Genomic DNA, 25140 nt, shown 5'->3' with positions numbered 1-25140 from the left:
GTTACTATCTTCTGTCTAACAGACCCTCTACTACCCCAGACTGTTACTACCTTCTGTCTAACAGACCCTCTACTGCCCCAGACTGTTACTACCTTCTGTCTAACAGACCCTCTACTGCCCCAGACTGTTACTACCTTCTGTCTAACAGACCCTCTACTACCCCAGACTGTTACTACCTTCTGACTAACAGACCCTCTACTACCCCAGACTGTTACTACCTTCTGTCTAACAGACCCTCTACTGCCCCAGACTGTTACTACCTTCTAACAGACCCTCTACTACCCCAGACTGTTACTACCTTCTGTCTAACAGACCCTCTACTACCCCAGACTGTTACTACATTCTGTCTAACAGACCCTCTACTACCCCAGACTGTTACTACCTTCTGTCTAACAGACCCTCTACTGCCCCAGACTGTTACTACCTTCTGTCTAACAGACCCTCTACTGCCCCAGACTGTTACTACCTTCTGTCTAACAGACCCTCTACTACCCCAGACTGTTACTACCTTCTGTCTAACAGACCCTCTACTACCCCAGACTGTTACTACCTTCTGTCTAACAGACCCTCTACTACCCCAGACTGTTACTACCTTCTGTCTAACAGACCCTCTACTACCCCAGACTGTTACTACCTTCTAACAGACCCTCTACTGCCCCAGACTGTTACTACCTTCTGTCTAACATATCCTCTACTACCCCAGATTGTTACTGCCTTCTGTCTAACAGCCCCTCTACTACCCCAGACTGTTACTACCTTCTGTCTAACAGACCCTCTACTACCCCAGACTGTTCCTACCTTCTAACAGACCCTCTACTACCCCAGACTGTTACTACCTTCTAACATACCCTCTACTACCCCAGACTGTTACTACCCTCTGTCTAACAGACCCTCTACTACCCCAGACTGTTACTACCTTCTGTCTAACAGACCCTCTACTACCCCAGACTGTTACTACCTTCTGTCTAACAGACCCTCTACTGCCCCAGACTGTTAATACCTTCTGTCTAACAGACCCTCTACTTCCCCAGACTGTTACTACCTTCTGACTAACAGACCCTCTACTACCCCAGACTGTTACTACCTTCTGTCTAACAGACCCTCTACTGCCCCAGACTGTTACTACCTTCTGTCTAACAGATCCTCTACTACCCCAGACTGTTACTACCTTCTGACTAACAGACCCTCTACTACCCCAGACTGTTACTACCTTCTGTCTAACAGAACCTCTACTACCCCAGACTGTTACTACCTTCTGTCTAACAGACCCTCTACTACCCCAGACTGTTACTACCTTCTAACTAACAGATCCTCTACTACCCCAGACTGTTACTACCTTCTGTCTAACAGACCCTCTACTACCCCAGACTGTTACTACCTTCTAACAGACCCTCTACTACCCCAGACTGTTACTACCTTCTGTCTAACAGACCCTCTACTGCCCCAGACTGTTACTACCTTCTGTCTAACAGACCCTCTACTACCCCAGACTGTTACTACCTTCTGTCTAACAGACCCTCTACTACCCCAGACTGTTACTACCTTCTGTCTAACAGACCCTCTACTACCCCAGACTGTTACTACCTTCTGACTAACAGACCCTCTACTGCCCCAGACTGTTACTACCTTCTGTCTAATAGACCCTCTACTGCCTTTGACTGTTACTGCCTTCTAACTAACAGACCCTCTACTACCCCAGACTGTTACTACCTTCTGACTAACAGACCCTCTACTGCCCCAGACTGTTACTACCTTCTGTCTAACATATCCTCTACTACCCCAGATTGTTACTGCCTTCTGTCTAACAGCCCCTCTACTACCCCAGACTGTTACTACCTTCTAACAGACCCTCTACTGCCCCAGACTGTTACTACCTTCTGTCTAACAGACCCTCTACTGCCCCAGACTGTTACTACCTTCTGACTAACAGACCCTCTACTACCCCAGACTGTTACTACCTTCTGTCTAACAGAACCTCTACTACCCCAGACTGTTACTACCTTCTGTCTAACAGACCCTCTACTACCCCAGACTGTTACTACCTTCTAACTAACAGATCCTCTACTACCCCAGACTGTTACTACCTTCTGTCTAACAGACCCTCTACTACCCCAGACTGTTACTACCTTCTAACAGACCCTCTACTACCCCAGACTGTTACTACCTTCTGTCTAACAGACCCTCTACTGCCCCAGACTGTTACTACCTTCTGTCTAACAGACCCTCTACTACCCCAGACTGTTACTACCTTCTGTCTAACAGATCCTCTACTACCCCAGACTGTTACTACCTTCTGTCTAACAGACCCTCTACTACCCCAGACTGTTACTACCTTCTGACTAACAGACCCTCTACTGCCCCAGACTGTTACTACCTTCTGTCTAATAGACCCTCTACTGCCTTTGACTGTTACTGCCTTCTAACTAACAGACCCTCTACTACCCCAGACTGTTACTACCTTCTGACTAACAGACCCTCTACTGCCCCAGACTGTTACTACCTTCTGTCTAACATATCCTCTACTACCCCAGATTGTTACTGCCTTCTGTCTAACAGCCCCTCTACTACCCCAGACTGTTACTACCTTCTAACAGACCCTCTACTGCCCCAGACTGTTACTACCTTCTGTCTAACAGACCCTCTACTGCCCCAGACTGTTACTACCTTCTGTCTAACAGACCCTCTACTACCCCAGACTGTTACTACCTTCTGTCTAACAGACCCTCTACTGCCCCAGACTGTTACTACCTTCTGTCTAACAGACCCTCTACTACCCCAGACTGTCACTACCTTCTGTCTAACAGACCCTCTACTAACCCAGACTGTTACTACCTTCTAACAGACCCTCTACTGCCCCAGACTGTTACTACCTTCTGTCTAACAGACCCTCTACTGCCCCAGACTGTTACTACCTTCTGACTAACAGACCCTCTACTGCCCCAGACTGTTACTATCTTCTGTCTAACAGACCCTCTACTACCCCAGACTGTTACTACCTTCTGTCTAACAGACCCTCTACTGCCCCAGACTGTTACTACCTTCTGTCTAACAGACCCTCTACTGCACCAGACTGTTACTACCTTCTGTCTAACAGACCCTCTACTACCCCAGACTGTTACTACCTTCTGACTAACAGACCCTCTACTGCCCCAGACTGTTACTACCTTCTGTCTAACAGACCCTCTAATACCCCAGACTGTTACTACCTTCTAACAGACCCTCTACTGCCCCAGACTGTTACTACCTTCTGTCTAACAGACCCTCTACTACCCCAGACTGTTACTATCTTCTGTCTAACAGACCCTCTACTACCCCAGACTGTTACTACCTTCTGTCTAACAGACCCTCTACTAACCCAGACTGTTACTACCTTCGGACTAACAGACCCTCTACTGCCCCAGACTGTTACTACCTTCTGTCTAACAGACCCTCTACTGCCTTTGACTGTTACTACCTTCTAACTAACAGACCCTCTACTACCCCAGACTGTTACTACCTTCTGACTAACAGACCCTCTACTGCCCCAGACTGTTACTACCTTCTGTCTAACATATCCTCTACTACCCCAGACTGTTACTACCTTCTAACAGACCCTCTACTACCACAGACTGTTACTACCTTCTGTCTAACAGACCCTCTACTGCCCCAGACTGTTACTACCTTCTGTCTAACAGACCCTCTACTACCCCAGACTGTTACTATCTTCTGTCTAACAGACCCTCTACTACCCCAGACTGTTACTACCTTCTGTCTAACAGACCCTCTACTACCCCAGACTGTTACTACCTTCTGACTAACAGACCCTCTACTGCCCCAGACTGTTACTACCTTCTGTCTAACAGACCCTCTACTGCCCCAGACTGTTACTACCTTCTGACTAACAGACCCTCTACTACCCCAGACTGTTACTACCTTCTGACTAACAGACCCTCTACTGCTCCAGACTGTTACTACCTTCTGTCTAACAGATCCTCTACTACCCCAGACAGTTACTACCTTCTGTCTAACAGACCCTCTACTGCCCCAGACTGTTACTACCTTCTAACTAACAGACCCTCTACTACCCCAGACTGTTACTACCTTCTAACTAACAGACCCTCTACTGCCCCAGACTGTTACTACCTTCTAACTAACAGACCCTCTACTGCCCCAGACTGTTACTACCTTCTGTCTAACATACCCTCTACTGCCCCAGACTGTTACTACCTTCTGTCTAACAGACCCTCTACTACCCAGACTGTTACTACCTTCTGACTAACAGACCCTCTACTGCCCCAGACTGTTACTACCTTCTAACTAACAGACCCTCTACTACCCCAGACTGTTACTACCTTCTGTCTAACAGACCCTCTACTACCCCAGACTGTTACTACCTTCTGACTAACAGACCCTCTACTGCCCCAGACTGTTACTACCTTCTAACTAACAGACCCTCTACTACCCCAGACTGTTACTACCTTCTGTCTAACAGACCCTCTACTACCCCAGACTGTTACTACCTTCTGTCTAACAGACCCTCTACTACCCCAGAATGTTACTACCTTCTGTCTAACATACCCTCTACTGCCCCAGACTGTTACTACCTTCTGTCTAACATACCCTCTACTGCCCCAGACTGTTACTACCTTCTGTCTAACATACCCTCTACTGCCCCAGACTGTTACTACCTTATGTCTAACAGACCCTCTACTACCCCAGACTGTTACTACCTTCTGACTAACAGACCCTCTACTGCCCCAGACTGTTACTACCTTCTAACTAACAGACCCTCTACTGCCCCAGACTGTTACTACCTTCTGTCTAACATACCCTCTACTGCCCCAGACTGTTACTACCTTCTGTCTAACAGACCCTCTACTGCCCCAGACTGTTACTACCTTCTGTCTAACAGACCCTCTACTACCCCAGAATGTTACTACCTTCTGTCTAACATACCCTCTACTGCCCCAGACTGTTACTACCTTCTGTCTAACATACCCTCTACTGCCCCAGACTGTTACTACCTTCTGTCTAACAGACCCTCTACTACCCCAGACTGTTACTACCTTCTGTTTAACATACCCTCTACTGCCCCAGACTGTTACTACCTTCTGTCTAACAGACCCTCTACTACCCCAGAATGTTACTACCTTCTGTCTAACAGACCCTCTACTGCCCCAGACTGTTACTACCTTCTGTCTAACAGACCCTCTACTGCCCCAGACTGTTACTACCTTCTGTCTAACATACCCTCTACTGCCCCAGACTGTTACTACCTTCTGTCTAACAGACCCTCTACTATCCCAGACTGTTACTACCTTCTAACAGACTCTCTACTGCCCCAGACTGTTACTACCTTCTGTCTAACATACCCTCTACTGCCCCAGACTGTTACTACCTTCTGTCTAACATACCCTCTACTGCCCCAGACTGTTACTACCTTCTGTCTAACAGACCCTCTACTACCCCAGACTGTTACTACCTTCTGTCTAACAGACCCTCTACTACCCCAGACTGTTACTACCTTCTAACTAACAGACCCTCTACTACCCCAGACTGTTACTACCTTCTGTCTAACAGACCCTCTACTACCCAACTGTATATTCTAACAGACCCTCTACTGCCCCAGACTGTTACTACCTTCTGTCTAACACACCCTCTACTACCCCAGACTGTTACTACCTTCTGTCTAACAGACCCTCTACTACCCCAGACTGTTACTACCTTCTGACTAACAGACCCTCTACTGCCCCAGACTGTTACTACCTTCTAACTAACAGACCCTCTACTACCCCAGACTGTTACTACCTTCTGTCTAACAGACCCTCTACTACCCCAGACTGTTACTACCTTCTGTCTAACAGACCCTCTACTACCCCAGACTGTTACTACCTTCTGTCTAACAGACCCTCTACTGCCCCAGACTGTTACTACCTTCTGTCTAACAGACCCTCTACCCCAGACTGTTACTACCTTCTAACAGACCCTCTACTACCCCAGACTGTTACTACCCTCTGTCTAACATACCCTCTACTGCCCCAGACTGTTACTACCTTCTGTCTAACATACCCTCTACTGCCCCAGACTGTTACTACCTTCTGTCTAACAGACCCTCTACTGCCCCAGACTGTTACTACCTTCTAACAGACCCTCTACTACCCCAGCCTGTTACTACCTTCTGTCTAACACACCCTCTACTACCCCAGACTGTTACTACCTTCTGACTAACAGACCCTCTACTGCCCCAGACTGTTACTACCTTCTAACTAACAGACCCTCTACTGCCCCAGACTGTTACTGCCTTCTGTCTAACAGACCCTCTACTACCCCAGACTGTTACTACCTTCTAACAGACCCTCTACTGCCCCAGACTGTTACTACCTTCTGTCTAACACACCCTCTACTACCCCAGACTGTTACTACCTTCTGTCTAACAGACCCTCTACTGCCCCAGACTGTTACTACCTTCTGTCTAACAGACCCTCTACTACCCCAGACTGTTACTACCTTCTAACAGACCCTCTACTACCCCAGACTGTTACTACCTTCTGTCTAACAGACCCTCTACTGCCCCAGACTGTTACAACCTTCTGTCTAACAGACCCTCTACTGCCCCAGACTGTTACTACCTTCTGTCTAACAGACCCTCTACTACCCCAGACTGTTACTACCTTCTGTCTAACATACCCTCTACTACCCCAGACTGTTACTACATTCTGTCTAACAGACCCTCTACTGCCCCAGACTGTTACTACCTTCTGTCTAACAGACCCTCTACTGCCCCAGACTGTTACTACCTTCTGTCTAACAGACCCTCTACTGCCCCAGACTGTTACTACCTTCTGTCTAACAGACCCTCTACTACCCCAGACTGTTACTACCTTCTGACTAACAGACCCTCTACTGCCCCAGACTGTTACTACCTTCTAACTAACAGACCCTCTACTACCCCAGACTGTTACTACCTTCTGTCTAACAGACCCTCTACTACCCCAGACTGTTACTACCTTCTAACAGACCCTCTACTGCCCCAGACTGTTACTACCTTCTGTCTAACACACCCTCTACTACCCCAGACTGTTACTACCTTCTGTCTAACAGACCCTCTACTACCCCAGACTGTTACTACCTTCTGACTAACAGACCCTCTACTGCCCCAGACTGTTACTACCTTCTAACTAACAGACCCTCTACTACCCCAGACTGTTACTACCTTCTGTCTAACAGACCCTCTACTACCCCAGACTGTTACTACCTTCTGTCTAACAGACCCTCTACTACCCCAGACTGTTACTACCTTCTGTCTAACAGACCCTCTACTGCCCCAGACTGTTACTACCTTCTAACTAACAGACCCTCTACTACCCCAGACTGTTACTACCTTCTGTCTAACAGACCCTCTACTACCCCAGACTGTTAATACCTTCTGTCTAACAGAACCTCTACTACCCCAGACTGTTACTACCTTCTAACTAACAGACCCTCTACTACCCCAGACTGTTACTACCTTCTGTCTAACAGACCCTCTACTACCCCAGACTGTTAATACCTTCTGTCTAACAGACCCTCTACCCCAGACTGTTACTACCTTCTAACAGACCCTCTACTACCCCAGACTGTTACTACCCTCTGTCTAACATACCCTCTACTGCCCCAGACTGTTACTACCTTCTGTCTAACATACCCTCTACTGCCCCAGACTGTTACTACCTTCTGTCTAACAGACCCTCTACTGCCCCAGACTGTTACTACCTTCTAACAGACCCTCTACTACCCCAGACTGTTACTACCTTCTGTCTAACACACCCTCTACTACCCCAGACTGTTACTACCTTCTGACTAACAGACCCTCTACTGCCCCAGACTGTTACTACCTTCTAACTAACAGACCCTCTACTGCCCCAGACTGTTACTGCCTTCTGTCTAACAGACCCTCTACTACCCCAGACTGTTACTACCTTCTAACAGACCCTCTACTGCCCCAGACTGTTACTACCTTCTGTCTAACACACCCTCTACTACCCCAGACTGTTACTACCTTCTGTCTAACAGACCCTCTACTGCCCCAGACTGTTACTACCTTCTGTCTAACAGACCCTCTACTACCCCAGACTGTTACTACCTTCTAACAGACCCTCTACTACCCCAGACTGTTACTACCTTCTGTCTAACAGACCCTCTACTGCCCCAGACTGTTACAACCTTCTGTCTAACAGACCCTCTACTGCCCCAGACTGTTACTACCTTCTGTCTAACAGACCCTCTACTACCCCAGACTGTTACTACCTTCTAACTAACAGACCCTCTACTACCCCAGACTGTTACTACCTTCTGTCTAACAGAACCTCTACTACCCCAGACTGTTACTACCTTCTGTCTAACAGACCCTCTACTACCCCAGACTGTTACTACCTTCTGTCTAACAGACCCTCTACTACCCCAGACTGTTACTACCTTCTGTCTAACAGACCCTCTACTGCCCCAGACTGTTACTACCTTCTAACAGACCCTCTACTACCCCAGACTGTTACTACCTTCTAACAGACCCTCTACTGCCCCAGACTGTTACTACCTTCTAACAGACCCTCTACTGCCCCAGACTGTTACTACCTTCTAACAGACCCTCTACTGCCCCAGACTGTTACTACCTTCTGTCTAACAGACCCTCTACTGCCCCAGACTGTTACTACCTTCTGTCTAACATACCCTCTACTGCCCCAGACTGTTACTACCTTCTGTCTAACATACCCTCTACTGCCCCAGACTGTTACTACCTTCTGTCTAACAGACCCTCTACTACCCCAGACTGTTACTACCTTCTGACTAACAGACCCTCTACTGCCCCAGACTGTTACTACCTTCTGACTAACAGACCCTCTACTACCCCAGACTGTTACTACCTTCTGTCTAACAGACCCTCTACTGCCCCAGACTGTTACTACCTTCTGTCTAACAGATCCTCTACTACCCCAGACTGTTACTACCTTCTGTCTAACAGACCCTGTACTACCCCAGACTGTTACTACCTTCTGTCTAACAGATCCTCTACTGCCCCAGACTGTTACTACCTTCTGTCTAACAGACCCTCTACTGCCCCAGACTGTTACTACCTTCTGTCTAACAGACCCTCTACTACCCCAGACTGTTACTACCTTCTGTCTAACAGACCCTCTACTACCCCAGACTGTTACTACCTTCTGTCTAACAGACCCTCTACTACCCCAGACTGTTACTACCTTCTAACAGACCCTCTACTACCCCAGACTGTTACTACCTTCTAACAGACCCTCTACTACCCCAGACTGTTACTACCTTCTGTCTAACAGACCCTCTACTACCCCAGACTGTTACTACCTTCTGTCTAACAGACCCTCTACTGCCCCAGACTGTTACTACCTTCTGTCTAACAGACCCTCTACTACCCCAGACTGTTACTACCTTCTAACAGACCCTCTACTGCCCCAGACTGTTACTACCTTCTGTCTAACAGACCCTCTACTGCCCCAGACTGTTACTACCTTCTGTCTAACATACCCTCTACTGCCCCAGACTGTTACTACCTTCTGTCTAACATATCCTCTACTACCCCAGACTGTTACTACCTTCTGTCTAACAGACCCTCTACTGCCCCAGACTGTTACTACCTTCTGTCTAACAGACCCTCTACTTCCCACTCACCCTCCATCACTACCCCCACCCCACCCTTCCCCAGTTTAATTAAGCGTGATGGATTCCTTTTCTGCCTTCTCCTTCTCAGACCCTCCCCTCCACTCACTCCTCTGCTCCCCTAACTCCATACCCATCCCTCCTATCCTCACCATCTGTTACTGCACTTCACCCCTCTACCACTCATCTATTCATCACCCGGTTACTGCACTTCACCCCTCTACCACTCCTCTATTCATCACCCTGTTAATGCACCTCACCCCTCTACTACTCCTCTATTCATCACCCTGTTACTGCACCTCACCCCTCTACCACTCCTCTATTCATCACCCTGTTACTGCACCTCACCCCTCTACCACTCCTCTATTCATCACCCTGTTACTGCACCTCACCCCTCTACCACTCCTCTATTCATCACCCTGTTACTGCACCTCACCCCTCTACCACTCCTCTATTCATCACCCTGTTACTGCACCTCACCCCTCTACCACTCCTCTATTCATCACCCTGTTACTGCACCTCACCCCTCTACCACTCCTCTATTGATCACCCTGTTACTGCACCTCACCCCTCTACCACTCCTCTATTGATCACCCTGTTACTGCACCGCACCCCTCTACCACTCCTCTATTCATCACCCTGTTACTGCACCTCACCCCTCTACCACTCCTCTATTGATCACCCTGTTACTGCACCTCACCCCTCTACCACTCCTCTATTCATCACCCTGTTACTGCACCTCACCCCTCTACCACTCCTCTATTCATCACCCTGTTACTACACCTCACCCCTCTACCACTCCTCTATTGATCACCCTGGTACTGCACCGCACCCCTCTACCACTCCTCTATTCATCACCCTGTTACTGCACCGCACCCCTCTACCACTCCTCTATTCATCACCCTGTTACTGCACCTCACCCCTCTACTAGAGGTTGACCGATTAATCAGAATGGCCGATTAATTAGGGCCGATTTCAAGTTTTTATAACAATCGATAATCGGTATTTTTGGACACCGATTTGCCTTTTTTTTTTTTTTTTTTTACACCTTTACACCTAGGCAAGTCAGATTAAGAACACATTCTTATTTTCAATGACGGCCTAGGAACGGGGGTTAACTGCCTTGTTTAGGGGCAGAACAACAGATTTTTACCTTGTCACCTTGGGGATTCGTTTTTGCAACCTTCCGGTTACTAGTTCAACACTCTAACCACCTGCCTTACATTGCACTCCACGAGGAGCCAGCGTGGCAGGCTGACTACCTGTTATGCAAGAGCAGCAAGAAGCCAAGGTAAGTTTCTAGCTAGCATTAAACTTCTAAAAAACAATCAATCTTCACATAATCACTAGTTAACTACACATGGTTGATGATATTACTAGTTTATCTAACGTGTCCTGCGTTGCATATAATCGATGCGGTGCCTGTTAATTTCTCATCGAATCACAGCCTACCTCGACAAACGGGTGATGATTTAACAAGCGCATCTGCGAAAAAAGCACTGTCGTTGCACCAATGTACCTAACCATAAACATCAATGCCTTTAAAATCAATACACAAGTATATATTTTTAAACCTGCATATTTAGTTAATATTGCCTGCTAACATGAATTTCTTATAACTAGGGAAGTTGTGTCACTTCTCTTGCGTTCCGTGCAAGCAGTCAGGGTATATACAGTAGTTTGGGCCGCCTGGCTCATTGTGAACTGTGTGAAGTCCATTTATTCCTAACAAAGGCCGTAATTAATTTGCCAGAATTGTACATAATTATGACATAACATTGAAGCATGTGCAATGTAACAGGAATATTTAGACTTAGGGATGCCACCTGTTACATAAAATATGGAACTGTTCCGTATTTCACTGAAATAATAAACATTTCGTTTTCGGAATGATAGTTTCCGGATTCGACCATATTAATGACCAAAGGCTCGTATTTCTGTGTGTTATTGTTATAATGAAGTCTTCTCCAACACTTCGTTTTTGCATTATTTAAACCAAATTGAACATGTTTCATTATTTATTTAAGGCTAAATTGATAGTATTTATGTATTATATTAAGTTAAAATAAGTGTTCATTCAGTATTGTTGTAATTGTCATTATTACAAATAAATAAATAAAAAGATCGGCCGATTAATCGGTATCGGCTTTTTCTGGGCCCTCCAATAATCGGTATCGGCGCTGAAAATCATAATCGGCCGACCTCTACCACTCCTCTATTCATCACCCTGTCACTGCACCTCACCCCTCTACCACTCCTCTATTCATCACCCTGTTACTGCACCTCACCCCTCTACCACTTCTCTATTCATCACCCAGTTACTGCACCTCACCCCTCCCCCACTCCTTTATTCCATCACCCTGTTACCTCACATCACTCCCACTACACCCCCCCACTTCCATTCCATCCACCCCCTCTTCTATTCCATCACCCCATGGGCTAGAAGCAGGTCACCACCAGAAGGGACCAGGCTCCACCACCAGTCCCCAAACCAGTCACCCCCTACCAGGACTGGGGGATCATAAGGGGATAGAGGCCCCCCGGGGTGTGTGATTTTACTGGGACAGATGATGCACCCTCCATTAACAAAGGAACCCTTTGTTGCGTGTAAAATAAGCTTGTAGTTGTTATTTACCGAACTGGATAACAACATACCACTACAGTGATATTTACAGAGTCCATAACAATATACCACTACAGTGATATTTACAGAGTCCATGACAACATACCTCTACATTGTAGCTAGAAGGACTGGGTTTATTCAAGACAAATAGCTACTAGCTGTATTGAATATTGAATAACAACATTTCAATGGGAGACTTGCACGAAAATGGAAGCTACGCACACTGACCTCCAGGTACAGTTGTGCCCATAGTGAACTGTACCAGTGTTCAGGGCTCTACTGAGCTGTGTCCTGGTATCTTACCAAGCTGTTGATGCCACCCAGAGTGTGGTTGGCATTGTGGAGGGAGTAGGTCAGCTGGTACACCCCGTCATTGGTCTGACTGTTACCATAGAAACCCACTCCAACAGCAGAGCTGCAACAGAAGAAATAAACATTAAGAACAGAGAAACTTTTAATTTCTTCATGTTCACATTGGAACTAAATCTTGGTCCAAATCAAGTATCAAACAAAATTGCTTTTACAAAATAGTTGTGGAAAGATTTAAGGGGAGGGGCACTTAGTTTCATCTTCATCTGTAACTCAATCAAACCAATTAAACGGCGGAATCAAAGGCACAAAGAGAGTGCTATTGAACTGAGATGTATCCCACAATGCTGCCTGTCAGCCATATGCAGCCTATTACAATGCAGCTATCTATAGGAAGAAGAGAGGTCTCTGAAGGGTGATTATAGCTCTCGCCTTTCCTTCTCTCTTTCCTCCAATATCTCCTTCTTTCCTTCCATCCGCTCATCTGTCTCCTCACCCCATCTCTAGACTTCACACTTAGCATCATGTGTCATTGTGTCGTTGTGACGCATTGGTTAAATATATCCTCTTTCTCTGTAGAGGAAACACCTATCTCTCTCAAGTACTGGACACTCTGATACCCTGTTTCACACTACTGAGCCAAGCCAAACTGAGCTGCAACTGGCATGGTTACCGAGCCACCTTGCTGAAACTGACTGTTCTGTAATAGGACAACTTGGGCCATTATGCCCAGAGGACCTGTACCCCAGAATGGACAGGCTGCTCTGACATGGATAATGACTCCAGTACATCACTGGGGCCCAGCTCCCTGCCATCCAGGACCTCTATACCAGGCGGTGTCAGAGGACCTGTACCCCAGAATGGACAGGCTGCTCTGACATGGATAATGACTCCAGTACATCACTGGGGCCCAGCTCCCTGCCATCCAGGACCTCTATACCAGGCGGTGTCAGAGGACCTGTACCCCAGAATGGACAGGCTGCTCTGACATGGATAATGACTCCAGTACATCACTGGGGCCCAGCTCCCTGCCATCCAGGACCTCTATACCAGGCGGTGTCAGAGGACCTGTGCCCCAGAATGGACAAGCTGCTCTGACATGGATAATGACTCCAGTACATCACTGGGGCCCAGCTCCCTGCCATCCAGGACCTCTATACCAGGCGGTGTCAGAGAACCTGTACCCCAGAATGGACAGGCTGCTCTGACATGGATAATGACTCCAGTACATCACTGGGGCCCAGCTCCCTGCCATCCAGGACCTCTATACCAGGCGGTGTCAGAGGAACTGCCCCAGAAATAGTTAAAGACTCTGCCACCCAAGTCATAGGCGGTTGTCTCTGCTACCGCACGGGAAGCGGTACCGATACACCATATATACAGTGCATTCTGAAAGTATTCAGACCCCTTCCCCTTTTCCACATTTTGTTATATTACAGCCTTATTCTAGAATAGATTAAATACATTTTTCCCTCATCAACCTACACACAATACCTCATAATGACATCATAATACCCCATAATTGTCACGTTCGTCGTAAAGGACAGACCAAGGCGCAGCATGTGTTGAGTTCCACATATTTATTTTAAAAGTGAAACTTTTAAAAAACAACAAAATAAACAATGAAACGTGAAGTAAGTGGTGCTACATGCACATACACAAAACAATATCCCACAAACGCAGGTGGGAAAAAGGGCTACCTAAATATGATCCCCAATTAGAGGCAACGATTACCAGCTGCCTCTAATTGGGAACCATACAAACCACCAACATAGAAATACAAACGACTAGAACACCCCCTAGTCACGTCCTGACCTACAACACCCTCTGGTTCCCTTGGTTCTCTATGGTCAAGGTGTGACAGTACCCCCCCCCTCACCGCAAAACCTGAAACCAAATGGGGAGGGTGGGGGTGGTGGCGGTGGCGGCTCCGATGCGGGTTGTAGCACCCACCCGGATCCGGCCATGGCGCCGGGCTGAACGGCATGCCTGGACTGGGCATCGGCGCAGAAGAAGGCTCCGGCCTTGGAGCGGTACTGGATGCCATGCCTGGACTGGGCACCGGCGCAGAGGAGGTCTCCGGCCATGGAGCTGGGCCTGGACACCGTGCCTGGACTGGGCACTGGCGCAGAGGAAGGCTCCGGCCTTGGAGCGGGACTAGACACCGTGCCTGGACTGGGCACCGGCGCAGAGGAAGGCTCTGGCCTTGGAGCAGGACTGGACGCCCAGAGGAAGGCTCCGGCCTTGGAGCGGGACTGGACGCCGTGCCTGACTGGGCACCGGCGCAGAGGAAGGCTCCGGCCTTGGAGCGGGACTGGAGGCCGTGCCTGGACTGGGCACCGGCGCAGAGGAAGGCTCCGGGCTGGGGATGCACACTGGAGGCCTAGTGCGTGGAGCCGGTACAGGTGGCACCGGACTGTTGATACGCACTTCAGGGCGAGTGCGGGGAGCAGGCACAGGACGTACCGGACTGGGGAGGCGTTCTGGAGGCCTGGTGCGTGGAGCCGGCACAGGTGGCACTGAACTGGTGACACGCACTTCAGCACGTCTGCGCTGCAGAATACTCCTCGCTAACACCTCTCTCCGGTATCCCTCATTGAACTCCTCCACCGACTCCCATTCGGGCTCTGGCACTCTTCGCTGCTCAGCCGACCGCCCCTTGTGCCCACCCCCCTAAAAAAAATATTGGGGTTTCTATGGCCTCGGACCCCGGCGTCGTCGCTGTCCCTCCAGATTCCTCTGCGATTCCCGCCAAGGAAGGGTCTCGCATCCTCCCATTATCTCTTCTCATGTCCAACTCACTTTATCCTCCATGGCACGCTGCTTGGTCCTTGTGTAGTGGGATATTCTGTCACGTTCGTCGTAAAGGACGGACCAAGGCGCAGCGTGTGTTCAGTTCCACATATTTATTAAAAGTGAAACTTTACCAAAAAACAACAAAACAAACAACGAAACGTGAAGTAAGTGGTGCTACATGCACAAAACGATATCCCACAAACGCAGATGGGAAAAAGGGCTACCTAAATATGATCCCCAATTAGAGGCAACGATTACCAGCTGCCTCTAATTGGGAACCTGCTCTGACATACATTGTCAACTGTGGGACCTCATATAGACAGGTGTGTGCCTTTCCTAATCATCATGTCCAGTCAACTGAATTGGCCATAGGTGGACTCCAATCAAGTTGTTAAAAACGAAATAAGTGTTCTAATCACACCGGTTTGAGCAAACACTGCAGAGACCACTGTTGAATGATCACACTTGTGTGTTCGTACGTGTCAAAGTGTTAAATCAACCCAAATCCCAAACACCACAGCCCCATGGGACTAGACACAGACAGAAACCTGTCTGGCACCATGCATTCTCAACGTTCCTTTAGGCTGTGCTGTAACAGGACACGTTTGCCTAGACAGTACCACGCTGCTACCTCCCAGTAGACCTGTACTCAGGTTCCCCATTAATAATGATACTCGTCCATCACATCTGGTACCAGTGAGGTCATTTTGTTAGAGGTCACAGGTTAGACACACTGGGACAGGTTTTAGGGAGGTTCTGTGCCCCTGAGGATGTGAGTCATCAATCACTGTATTGGACAGAGCAGACCAGGATCTCTGTCATGGTGCACCAACCCCCATCCCACCCTGTATACACACTGACCTTCATATCCTTCAGTCATTTACTAGCTGCCAATGTTCTAGTTTGGTCAATAACTAACTGCCCATGTTCTAGAGTCTGGTCACTAACTAACTGCCCATGTTCTAGAGTCTGGTCACTAACTAACTGCCCATGTTCTAGAGTCTGGTCACTAACTAACTGCCCATGTTCTAGAGTCTGGTCACTAACTAACTGCCCATGTTCTAGAGTCTGGTCACTAACTAACTGCCCATGTTCTAGAGTCTGGTCACTAACTAACTGCCCATGTTCTAGAGTCTGGTCACTAACTAACTGCCCATGTTCTAGAGTCTGGTCACTAACTAACTGCCCATGTTCTAGAGTCTGGTCACTAACTAACTGCCCATGTTCTAGAGTCTGGTCACTAACTAACTGCCCATGTTCTAGAGTCTGGTCACTAACTAACTGCCCATGTTCTAGAGTCTGGTCACTAACTAACTGCCCATGTTATAGAGTCTGGTCACTAACTAACTGCCCATGTTCTAGAGTCTGGTCACTAACTAACTGCCCATGTTCTAGAGTCTGGTCACTAACTAACTGCCAATGTTCTAGAGTCTGGTCACTAACTAACTGCCAATGTTCTAGAGTCTGGTCACTAACTAACTGCCAATGTTCTAGAGTCTGGTCACTAACTAACTGCCAATGTTCTAGAGTCTGGTCACTAACTAACTGCCAATGTTCTAGAGTCTGGTCACTAACTAACTGCCAATGTTCTAGAGTCTGGTCACTAACTAACTGCCAATGTTCTAGAGTCTGGTCACTAACTAACTGCCAATGTTCTAGAGTCTGGTCACTAACTAACTGCCAATGTTCTAGAGTCTGGTCACTAACTAACTGCCAATGTTCTAGAGTCTGGTCACTAACTAACTGCCAATGTTCTTGAGTCTGGTCACTAACTAACTGCCAATGTTCTTGAGTCTGGTCACTAACTAACTGCCAATGTTCTTGAGTCTGGCCCAGGAATACAGAGAGAGGGAGAGTAGCAGAGCAGAGAAATTTGTGATTCAACACAATTAAATCATTGTTACTAGGTAGAACACTTCACTTCTGATGTAAATGCCTTCATTTCTGGTTTAACGTTCAATGAACCACTTGTGGAGTATCACCACCTGCTGCAATAAAAGCATTATATTATACACCACAGAATGAATATAAGACATCTTCAAACAGATGCAGGCGGCCAGATGGACAGAGCAAGCATACTGTTATCACGCCCCACCAGAGAGCCAGAGGGAGGGAGGTGGGGAGTGGGAGAGGTGTTATGACGGAAACACATCCTGTGTGTGTGTGTGTGTGTGTGTGTGTGTGTGTGTGTGTGTGTGTGTGTGTGTGTGTGTGTGTGTGTGAGGGAGGGAGGGAGTATGTACCACTGTGCACCCTGTCTCTGAAGCATCATAACCATGATTGGTACCAGAGTCTGTATCTCCACCATCCATTACTCCAGAACCCTGAGACTAGGATGGTCCTGTATCTCTACCATCCATTACCCTGAGACTAACTGCCAATGTTCTAGAGTCTGGTCACTAACTAACTGCCAATGTTCTAGAGTCTGGTCACTAACTAAATACTTTGCTACAATGACACAGTTATCTACACACCTCATTCCTTTCTTTTAACATGTGCAGGTAGTAAGTATCCCATCATGCTTTCAGGATACGTGTCTTTTTAGATTCCACAATGAATTTTTAGTTGTGGATACTTGTCACGTTGGCATGAAGGATCGGGAGACAGGCGCAGGAATGCGTAATAGTTTTTTTTTATTAAGCCTAAATTACGGCGTGCCGTGTAAAGGCACGGGGACGAAGACCAAACAAACATGTAACAAAACACTGGGTAGAAACCCAAAGCAAAAGAGCGAGGAGTACCTTGAATAAATAACACACGCGCACAATGATTAACACACAGGACGAGACCCGTAATCATCTGCGCAATCCACAAGGGCACGAAAGCCAAAACACACAGCACAGGCACTCACACACACCAACAGACATAGTAACAATAATCTACAGCCCAATGGAAACCAAAGGGCACATATATACAATCAGTGGGAATAGGGGACAGGTGTGCGTAATGAAAGTTCTGAGGGATCCGTGACACCACTACATCACCTCACTTCCTCTCTTGCTCTTGGTCCTCATCTTTGTAAGTCACCTTGATTTAGCACCTGTGTGTTTTATCAGTTTCTTTATGAAAATATTTAGCAAACTCCATAAACCTAGCTAAACCAAGGGGCTATAGCAGCACACAAATGCATGCTGGGCCGGGCATGCCCTGAGCTGGTGAACTGAGCGCTACTGGAGCGGGTGAGAAGAGCTCTGCGCTCCAGTCAAATTGGGCACACTCCACTCCTCACTCCAGCTCCACTCCGGTCCGCTCCTCACTCCAGCTCTACTCCGCTCCAGCTCCACTCTGCTCCTCCCTCCAGCTCCACTCCGCTCCTCACTCCAGCTCCACTCCGCTCCTCAGTCCAGCTCCACTCCGCTCCTCGCTCCACTCCGCTCCACTCCTCACTCCAGCTCCACTCCACTCCGCGCTCCACTCCGCTCCTCACTCCAGCTCCACTCCGCTCCTCCCTCCAGCTCCACTCCTCACTCCAGATCCACTCCGCTCCACTCCTCCCCCCAGCTCCACTCCGCTCCTCACTCCAGCTCCACTCCACTCCTCACTCCAGCTCCACTCCGCTCCACTCCTCGCTCCAGCTCCACTCCACTCCGCTCCTCGCTCCACTCCGCTCCTCGCTCCACTCCGCTCCTCACTCCAGCTCCACTCCGCTCCACTCCTCGCTCCAGCTCCGCTCCACTCCTCGCTCCAGCTCCACTTTTCTCCTCGCTCCAGCTCCACTCCGCTTACATACTCTGACTCAATGATCCAACAGTCACTACCTCCACCCATATCATCTAACATGTTAGGCTTGGTTGAATGATCTGAAAGGAGTTTTATAATATCTGTACATTACAATTCTACCTGTGATTACAAAAGTACAATGATTAATGTTTTGCTTGAGATTAAGAATCAGTGGTAGACTTTGCAAGTGCATGAAGAGGTCAACTGTACAAAAGTCATATGCCTGCTTGTTGAAACTATACTTTCAGTTCCTGTTGATACTATGTTCCAGTCTTACTTCTGCTAGCACATGATAGCAATAGGAGGAAGAAGGATTGGGAAAGTAACTGCAAATAACAATAAACTGAACTCCGCCTAGCAGAAACATCTTTGTATTAGCAACTATTACTTATTAGTTTATATTGTAGTAAAGTTAAGGGGTGTCACCCTGGGCAGGGTGAACCATAATAGGGGATAAAAAGGGAAAACACCATCTTGAGAACTGAGTGTGTTGTTTGCAAATTGCTGTAAGTGTATACTCCGGGTTGCAATCCTTATTAAACAAACTAACCTCTGATCAAAGAAGTTTCCTGTGGTGTCTTGTATAAACATAGGGCTGAATTCCCTTACAGATCCAACAGTCACTACCTCCACCCATACCATCTAACATGTTAGGCCTGGTTGAATGATCCAACACTACCTCCACCCATACCATCTAACATGTTAGGCCTGGTTGAGTGATCCAACACTACCTCCACCCATACCATCTAACATGTTAGGCCTGGTTGAGTGATCCAACACTACCTCCACCCATACCATCTAACATGTTAGGCCTGGTTGAGTGATCCAACACTACCTCCACCCATACCATCTAACATGTTAGGCCTGGTTGAGTGATCCAACACTACCTCCACCCATACCATCTAACATGTTAGGCCTGGTTGAATGATCCAACACTACCTCCACCCATACCATCTAACATGTTAGGCCTGGTTGAGTGATCCAACACTACCTCCACCCATACCATCTAACATGTTAGGCCTGGTTGAGTGATCCAACACTACCTCCACCCATACCATCTAACATGTTAGGCCTGGTTGAATGATCCAACACTACCTCCACCCATACCATCTAACATGTTAGGCCTGGTTAAGTGATCCAACACTACCTCCACCTATACCATCTAACATGTTAGGCCTGGTTGAGTGATCCAACACTACCTCCACCCATACCATCTAACATGTTAGGCCTGGTTGAGTGATCCAACACTACCTCCACCCATACCATCTAACATGTTAGGCCTGGTTGAGTGATCCAACACTACCTCCACCCATACCATCTAACATGTTAGGCCTGGTTGAGTGATCCAACACTACCTCCACCCATACCATCTAACATGTTAGGCCTGGTTGAGTGATCCAACACTACCTCCACCCATACCATCTAACATGTTAGGCCTGGTTGAGTGATCCAACACTACCTCCACCCATACCATCTAACATGTTAGGCCTGGTTGAGTGATCCAACACTACCTCCACCCATACCATCTAACATGTTAGGCCTGGTTGAGTGATCCAACACTACCTCCACCCATACCATCTAACATGTTAGGCCTGGTTGAGTGATCCAACACTACCTCCACCCATACCATCTAACATGTTAGGCCTGGTTGAGTGATCCAACACTACCTCCACCCATAACATCTAACATGTTAGGCCTGGTTGAGTGATCCAACACTACCTCCACCCATACCATCTAACATGTTAGGCCTGGTTGAGTGATCCAACACTACCTCCACCCATACCATCTAACATGTTAGGCCTGGTTGAATGATCAGAATGATATATCCAATTAGAGAAGGTAATATAATTATAACAGGTAATATAATGGAATAACATATGATATTACATAAAACTGTCCGGTGACATCATCTAATCATAAAAACCCGGTGACTCATAAAACAAAGGACAGAGAAATAAAAAGACAGGCTATTGGATTAAAGTCTTCGGGTTATAATAAAACCATTAGACAACATAAAAACAACAGGCTATCCGGGGGCACTAGTCCTGGGGGCTGCAACGGGCATGGCACACTTTTGTTCCAGCCCAGCACTAAACCCTACTAGCTATAGCAAATCAAGGACACTGTTTCCCTCCAAGTCAACGTTCAAACATCTTTCAATAGAAGTCTCCTGTCCAACAACTCAGCCACCAGATGAGAGGAGCTACATCAGACAAACAACTGTTATTGAGCTTGTTGATTTATGGAAGACCACATCTGAAAATAACCTTGTACAGGAAACCAAACCACATTCCCAAATCACATTAACAAGAACAGGACCGCATTTAAGAGCAGAACAGAGCGTCCAGTCACACAGGCCCTTGTGGAGAAGGTAAGTAGCTGAGAGGTGGAGGACTGGGGTCATTAAGGTGTTTAGTGTCACTAGGGTTTTCCCCTATTACAGCAACCACATGGACAATTACAGAAACCAAATCAAACAGGTGTACAATTCACAGTGAAATGCTTCCTTAAATAAACACCATAAAACACATTCCCAAAGTTACATGACCAAGGTTCCAGGTTGGCTTGGCTGTAGAAAACGGAAACTGATATTCGCCCCAAAAGTCCAGGCACAAATATTATAGTTGTATTTTATTTCCTACGGGAGCAGTTAACTGAAAGCTGTGAGCCTGTTTAGTTATATCACAACAATAGTAGAGGTTTTACTAGACTAGCTGTACTGAGGAAAGGTGAAAGCCACCCAGAACCCAGACAGAAAAGGTTTCACGCAGCACTTGTTGGTTAAATAAACATCTTATTATGCATTTCAAAATAAGATAAGATAGTATTTCCTATATGGGTAGCAAGCTGAATGCTCTGTGATCCTGGTAAGTTACAACACAAAGTCACGTTTGCATTCTGGCTCCAGACAGTGAAGGGTTAACACATTTCATATCATAATACTAAGATAGTATTTCCTACAGGGGGTTAGGTTGCTGAATTGTGTGAGCTTTAAAATGTAAATGAAGTCACGTTTCCATAGGAAACAGAGCCGTTCAGAGCCCAGACATGCAAGAGTTCACACAGCGCTCCTTGGTCAGGGTGAACAGCATCATGCCATAACGCTTAGCACTACGATAGGTTTGGTGTAAGAGAGACCAATCAGAGCTGGGCTGCCCCCCCCCTCTGGAATGTTATCAGCTAAATAACTCAATTACCTTCAGCACTTAGAGCTCTGTCACAAGATTAAGCTCAACACAGTGCCAACTCAATCAAGCACTTTGGGAAGGGGAATAATTTAATGTTCTCTTTCATTGGGAGGAGGAATCATTTGTTGTTCTCATTCATTGGGAGTAGGAATCATTTGTTGTTCTCTTTCATTGGGAGGAGGAATCATTTGTTGTTCTCTTTCATTGGGAGGAGGAATCATTTGTTGTTCTCTTTCATTGGGAGGAGGAATCATTTGTTGTTCTCTTTCATTGGGAGGAGGAATCATTTGTTGTTCTCTTTCATTGGGAGGAGGAATCATTTGTTGTTCTCTTTCATTGGGAGGAGGAATCATTTGTTGTTCTCTTTCATTGGGAGGAGGAATCAGATGTTGTTCTCTTTCATTGGGAGGAGGAATCATTTGTTGTTCTCTTTCATTGGGAGGAGGAATCAGATGTTGTTTTCTTTCATTGGGAGGAGGAATCATTTGTTGTTCTCTTTCATTGGGAGGAGGAATCATTTGTTGTTCTCTTTCATTGGGAGGAGGAATCATTTGTTGTTCTCTTTCATTGGGAGGAGGAATCATTTGTTGTTCTCTTTCATTGGGAGGAGGAATCATTTGTTGTTCTCTTTCATTGGGAGGAGGAATCAGATGTTGTTCTCTTTCATTGGGAGGAGGAATCATTTGTTGTTCTCTTTCATTGGGAGGAGGAATCAGATGTTGTTTTCTTTCATTGGGAGGAGGAATCATTTGTTGTTCTCTTTCATTGGGAGGAGGAATCAGATGTTGTTCTCTTTCATTGGGAGGAGGAATCATTTGTTGTTCTCTTTCATTGGGAGGAGGAATCATTTGTTGTTCTCTTTCATTGGGAGGAGGAATCATTTGTTGTTCTCTTTCATTGGGCATTATGAAAACCTGAGGATGTAGGGCATACTAGATTATATTACTATATTACTATGGATGTGATCATTCACTTTATATAGAATCGAAGATGACTGTCTCTTACTGTGGAAAATTCCAATGACTAATAACTGACTTTATCACCTAATTAAACTAAGAGGCTTGGTTGGAACAAAAAAATCAAGTTTCCGCTCCAAATGTGATTACGTTTTTGATCAGATTCACCATGGACTTCACGGTCTGAGATGGATGGTAACCCAGGGTAACTAACCAACCAATGGAGGTGTTGTTGTTGAAGAGTCAGAGGCCCTTCATTCTAATAACATTCCTTCACTATTGGGTGGCTGTATACTGCAAAACATCACATCAAAACACATTATATTTGTCACATACACATGTTTAGCAGATGCCTCTGGATTTTTTTAAGCCTTGAAACAATTGAGACATGGATTGCGATCCATTCACAGGGCTGCGACTTAATATTAGGAAGATGTTCCTATTAACACAGTGTCTAGTAATGCTTTAACCTGGGGAATGTCATTACCTGAATAAACAACTGTTACTCCAAATACTGAATACTTTACAAAAACAATAAAGCATATTGCTACAAGATATTAGCCTATAATTGGAACCAACAGATCCTATAGTGATGAGGTGGGCAGCCCAACAGGTCCTATAGTGATGAGGTGGGCAGCCCAACAGGTCCTATAGTGATGAGGTGGGCACCCCAACAGGTCCTATAGTGATGAAGTGGGCAGCCCTACAGGTCCTATAGTGATGAGGTGGGCAGGTCCTATAGCGATGAGGTGGGCAGACCAACAGGTCCTATAGTGATGATGAGGTGGGCAGCCCTACAGGTCCTATAGTGATGAGGTGGGCAGCCCAACAACTCCTATAGTGATGAGGTGGGCAGGTCCTATAGTGATGAGGTGGGCAGCCCAACAGGTCCTATTGCGATGAGGTGGGCAGCCCAACAGATCCTATAGTGATGAGGTGGGCAGCCTTACAGGTCCTATAGTGATGATGAGGTGGGCAGCCCTACATGTCCTATAGTGATGATGAGGTGGCAGCCCTACAGGTCCTATAGTGATGAGGTGGGCAGCCCTACAGGTCCTATAGTGATGAGGTGGGCAGGTCCTATAGTGATGAGGTGGGCAGCCTTACAGGTCCTATAGTGATGAGGTGGGCATCCCAACAGATCCTATAGTGATGAGGTGGGCAGCCCAACAGATCCTATAGTGATGAGGTGGGCAGGTCCTATAGTGATGAGGTGGGCAGCCCTACAGATCCTATAGTGATGAGGTGGGCAGCCCTACAGGTCCTATAGTGATGATGAGGTGGGCAGCCCTACAGGTCCTATAGTGATGAGGTGGGCATCCCAACAGATCCTATAGTGATGAGGTGGGCAGCCCAACAGGTCCTAAAGTGATGAGGTGGGCAGGTCCTATAGTGATGAGGTGGGCAGCCCTATAGGTCCTATAGTGATGATGAGGTGGGCAGCCCTACATGTCCTATAGTGATGATGAGGTGGGCAGCCCTACAGGTCCTATAGTGATGAGGTGGGCAGCCCAACAGGTCCTATAGTGATGAGGTGGGCAGCCCAACAGGTCCTATAGTGATGAGGTGGGCAGCCCTACAGGTCCTAAAGTGATGAGGTGGGCTGGTCCTATAGTGATGAGGTGGGCAGCCTTACAGGTCCTATAGTGATGATGAGGTGGGCAGCCCTACATGTCCTATAGTGATGATGAGGTGGCAGCCCTACAGGTCCTATAGTGATGAGGTGGGCAGCCCTACAGGTCCTATAGTGATGAGGTGGGCAGCCATACAAGTCCTATAGTGATGAGGTGGGCAGGTCCTATAGTGATGAGGTGGGCAGCCTTACAGGTCCTATAGTGATGATAAGGTGGGCAGCCCTACAGGTCCTATAGTGATGATGAGGTGGGCAGCCCTACAGGTCCTA

At 47.2% G+C, this 25140-nt stretch overlaps 1 protein-coding gene across 2 annotated transcripts in view; it reads right to left on the bottom strand.

Annotated features, from left to right (window-relative positions):
- LOC106560351 (protein tweety homolog 2-like) overlaps positions 1-25140 on the bottom strand; it is a 90566-nt gene that overhangs the window by 52267 nt on the left and 13159 nt on the right. For both annotated transcript variants that reach the window (XM_045719727.1, XM_045719728.1), the window contains exon 3: positions 12572-12683. In XM_045719727.1, the coding sequence (XP_045575683.1) occupies positions 12572-12683 (112 nt within the window). The remainder of the gene's footprint in view (positions 1-12571; positions 12684-25140) is intronic.

The sequence above is a fragment of the Salmo salar genome, chromosome ssa06 (genome assembly GCF_905237065.1).
Source record: "Salmo salar chromosome ssa06, Ssal_v3.1, whole genome shotgun sequence".
In the NCBI taxonomy this organism is placed as follows: domain Eukaryota; kingdom Metazoa; phylum Chordata; class Actinopteri; order Salmoniformes; family Salmonidae; genus Salmo; species Salmo salar.
Note: the sequence above shows the minus strand (reverse complement) of the source record. Positions and strands in the feature narration are given on the sequence as shown.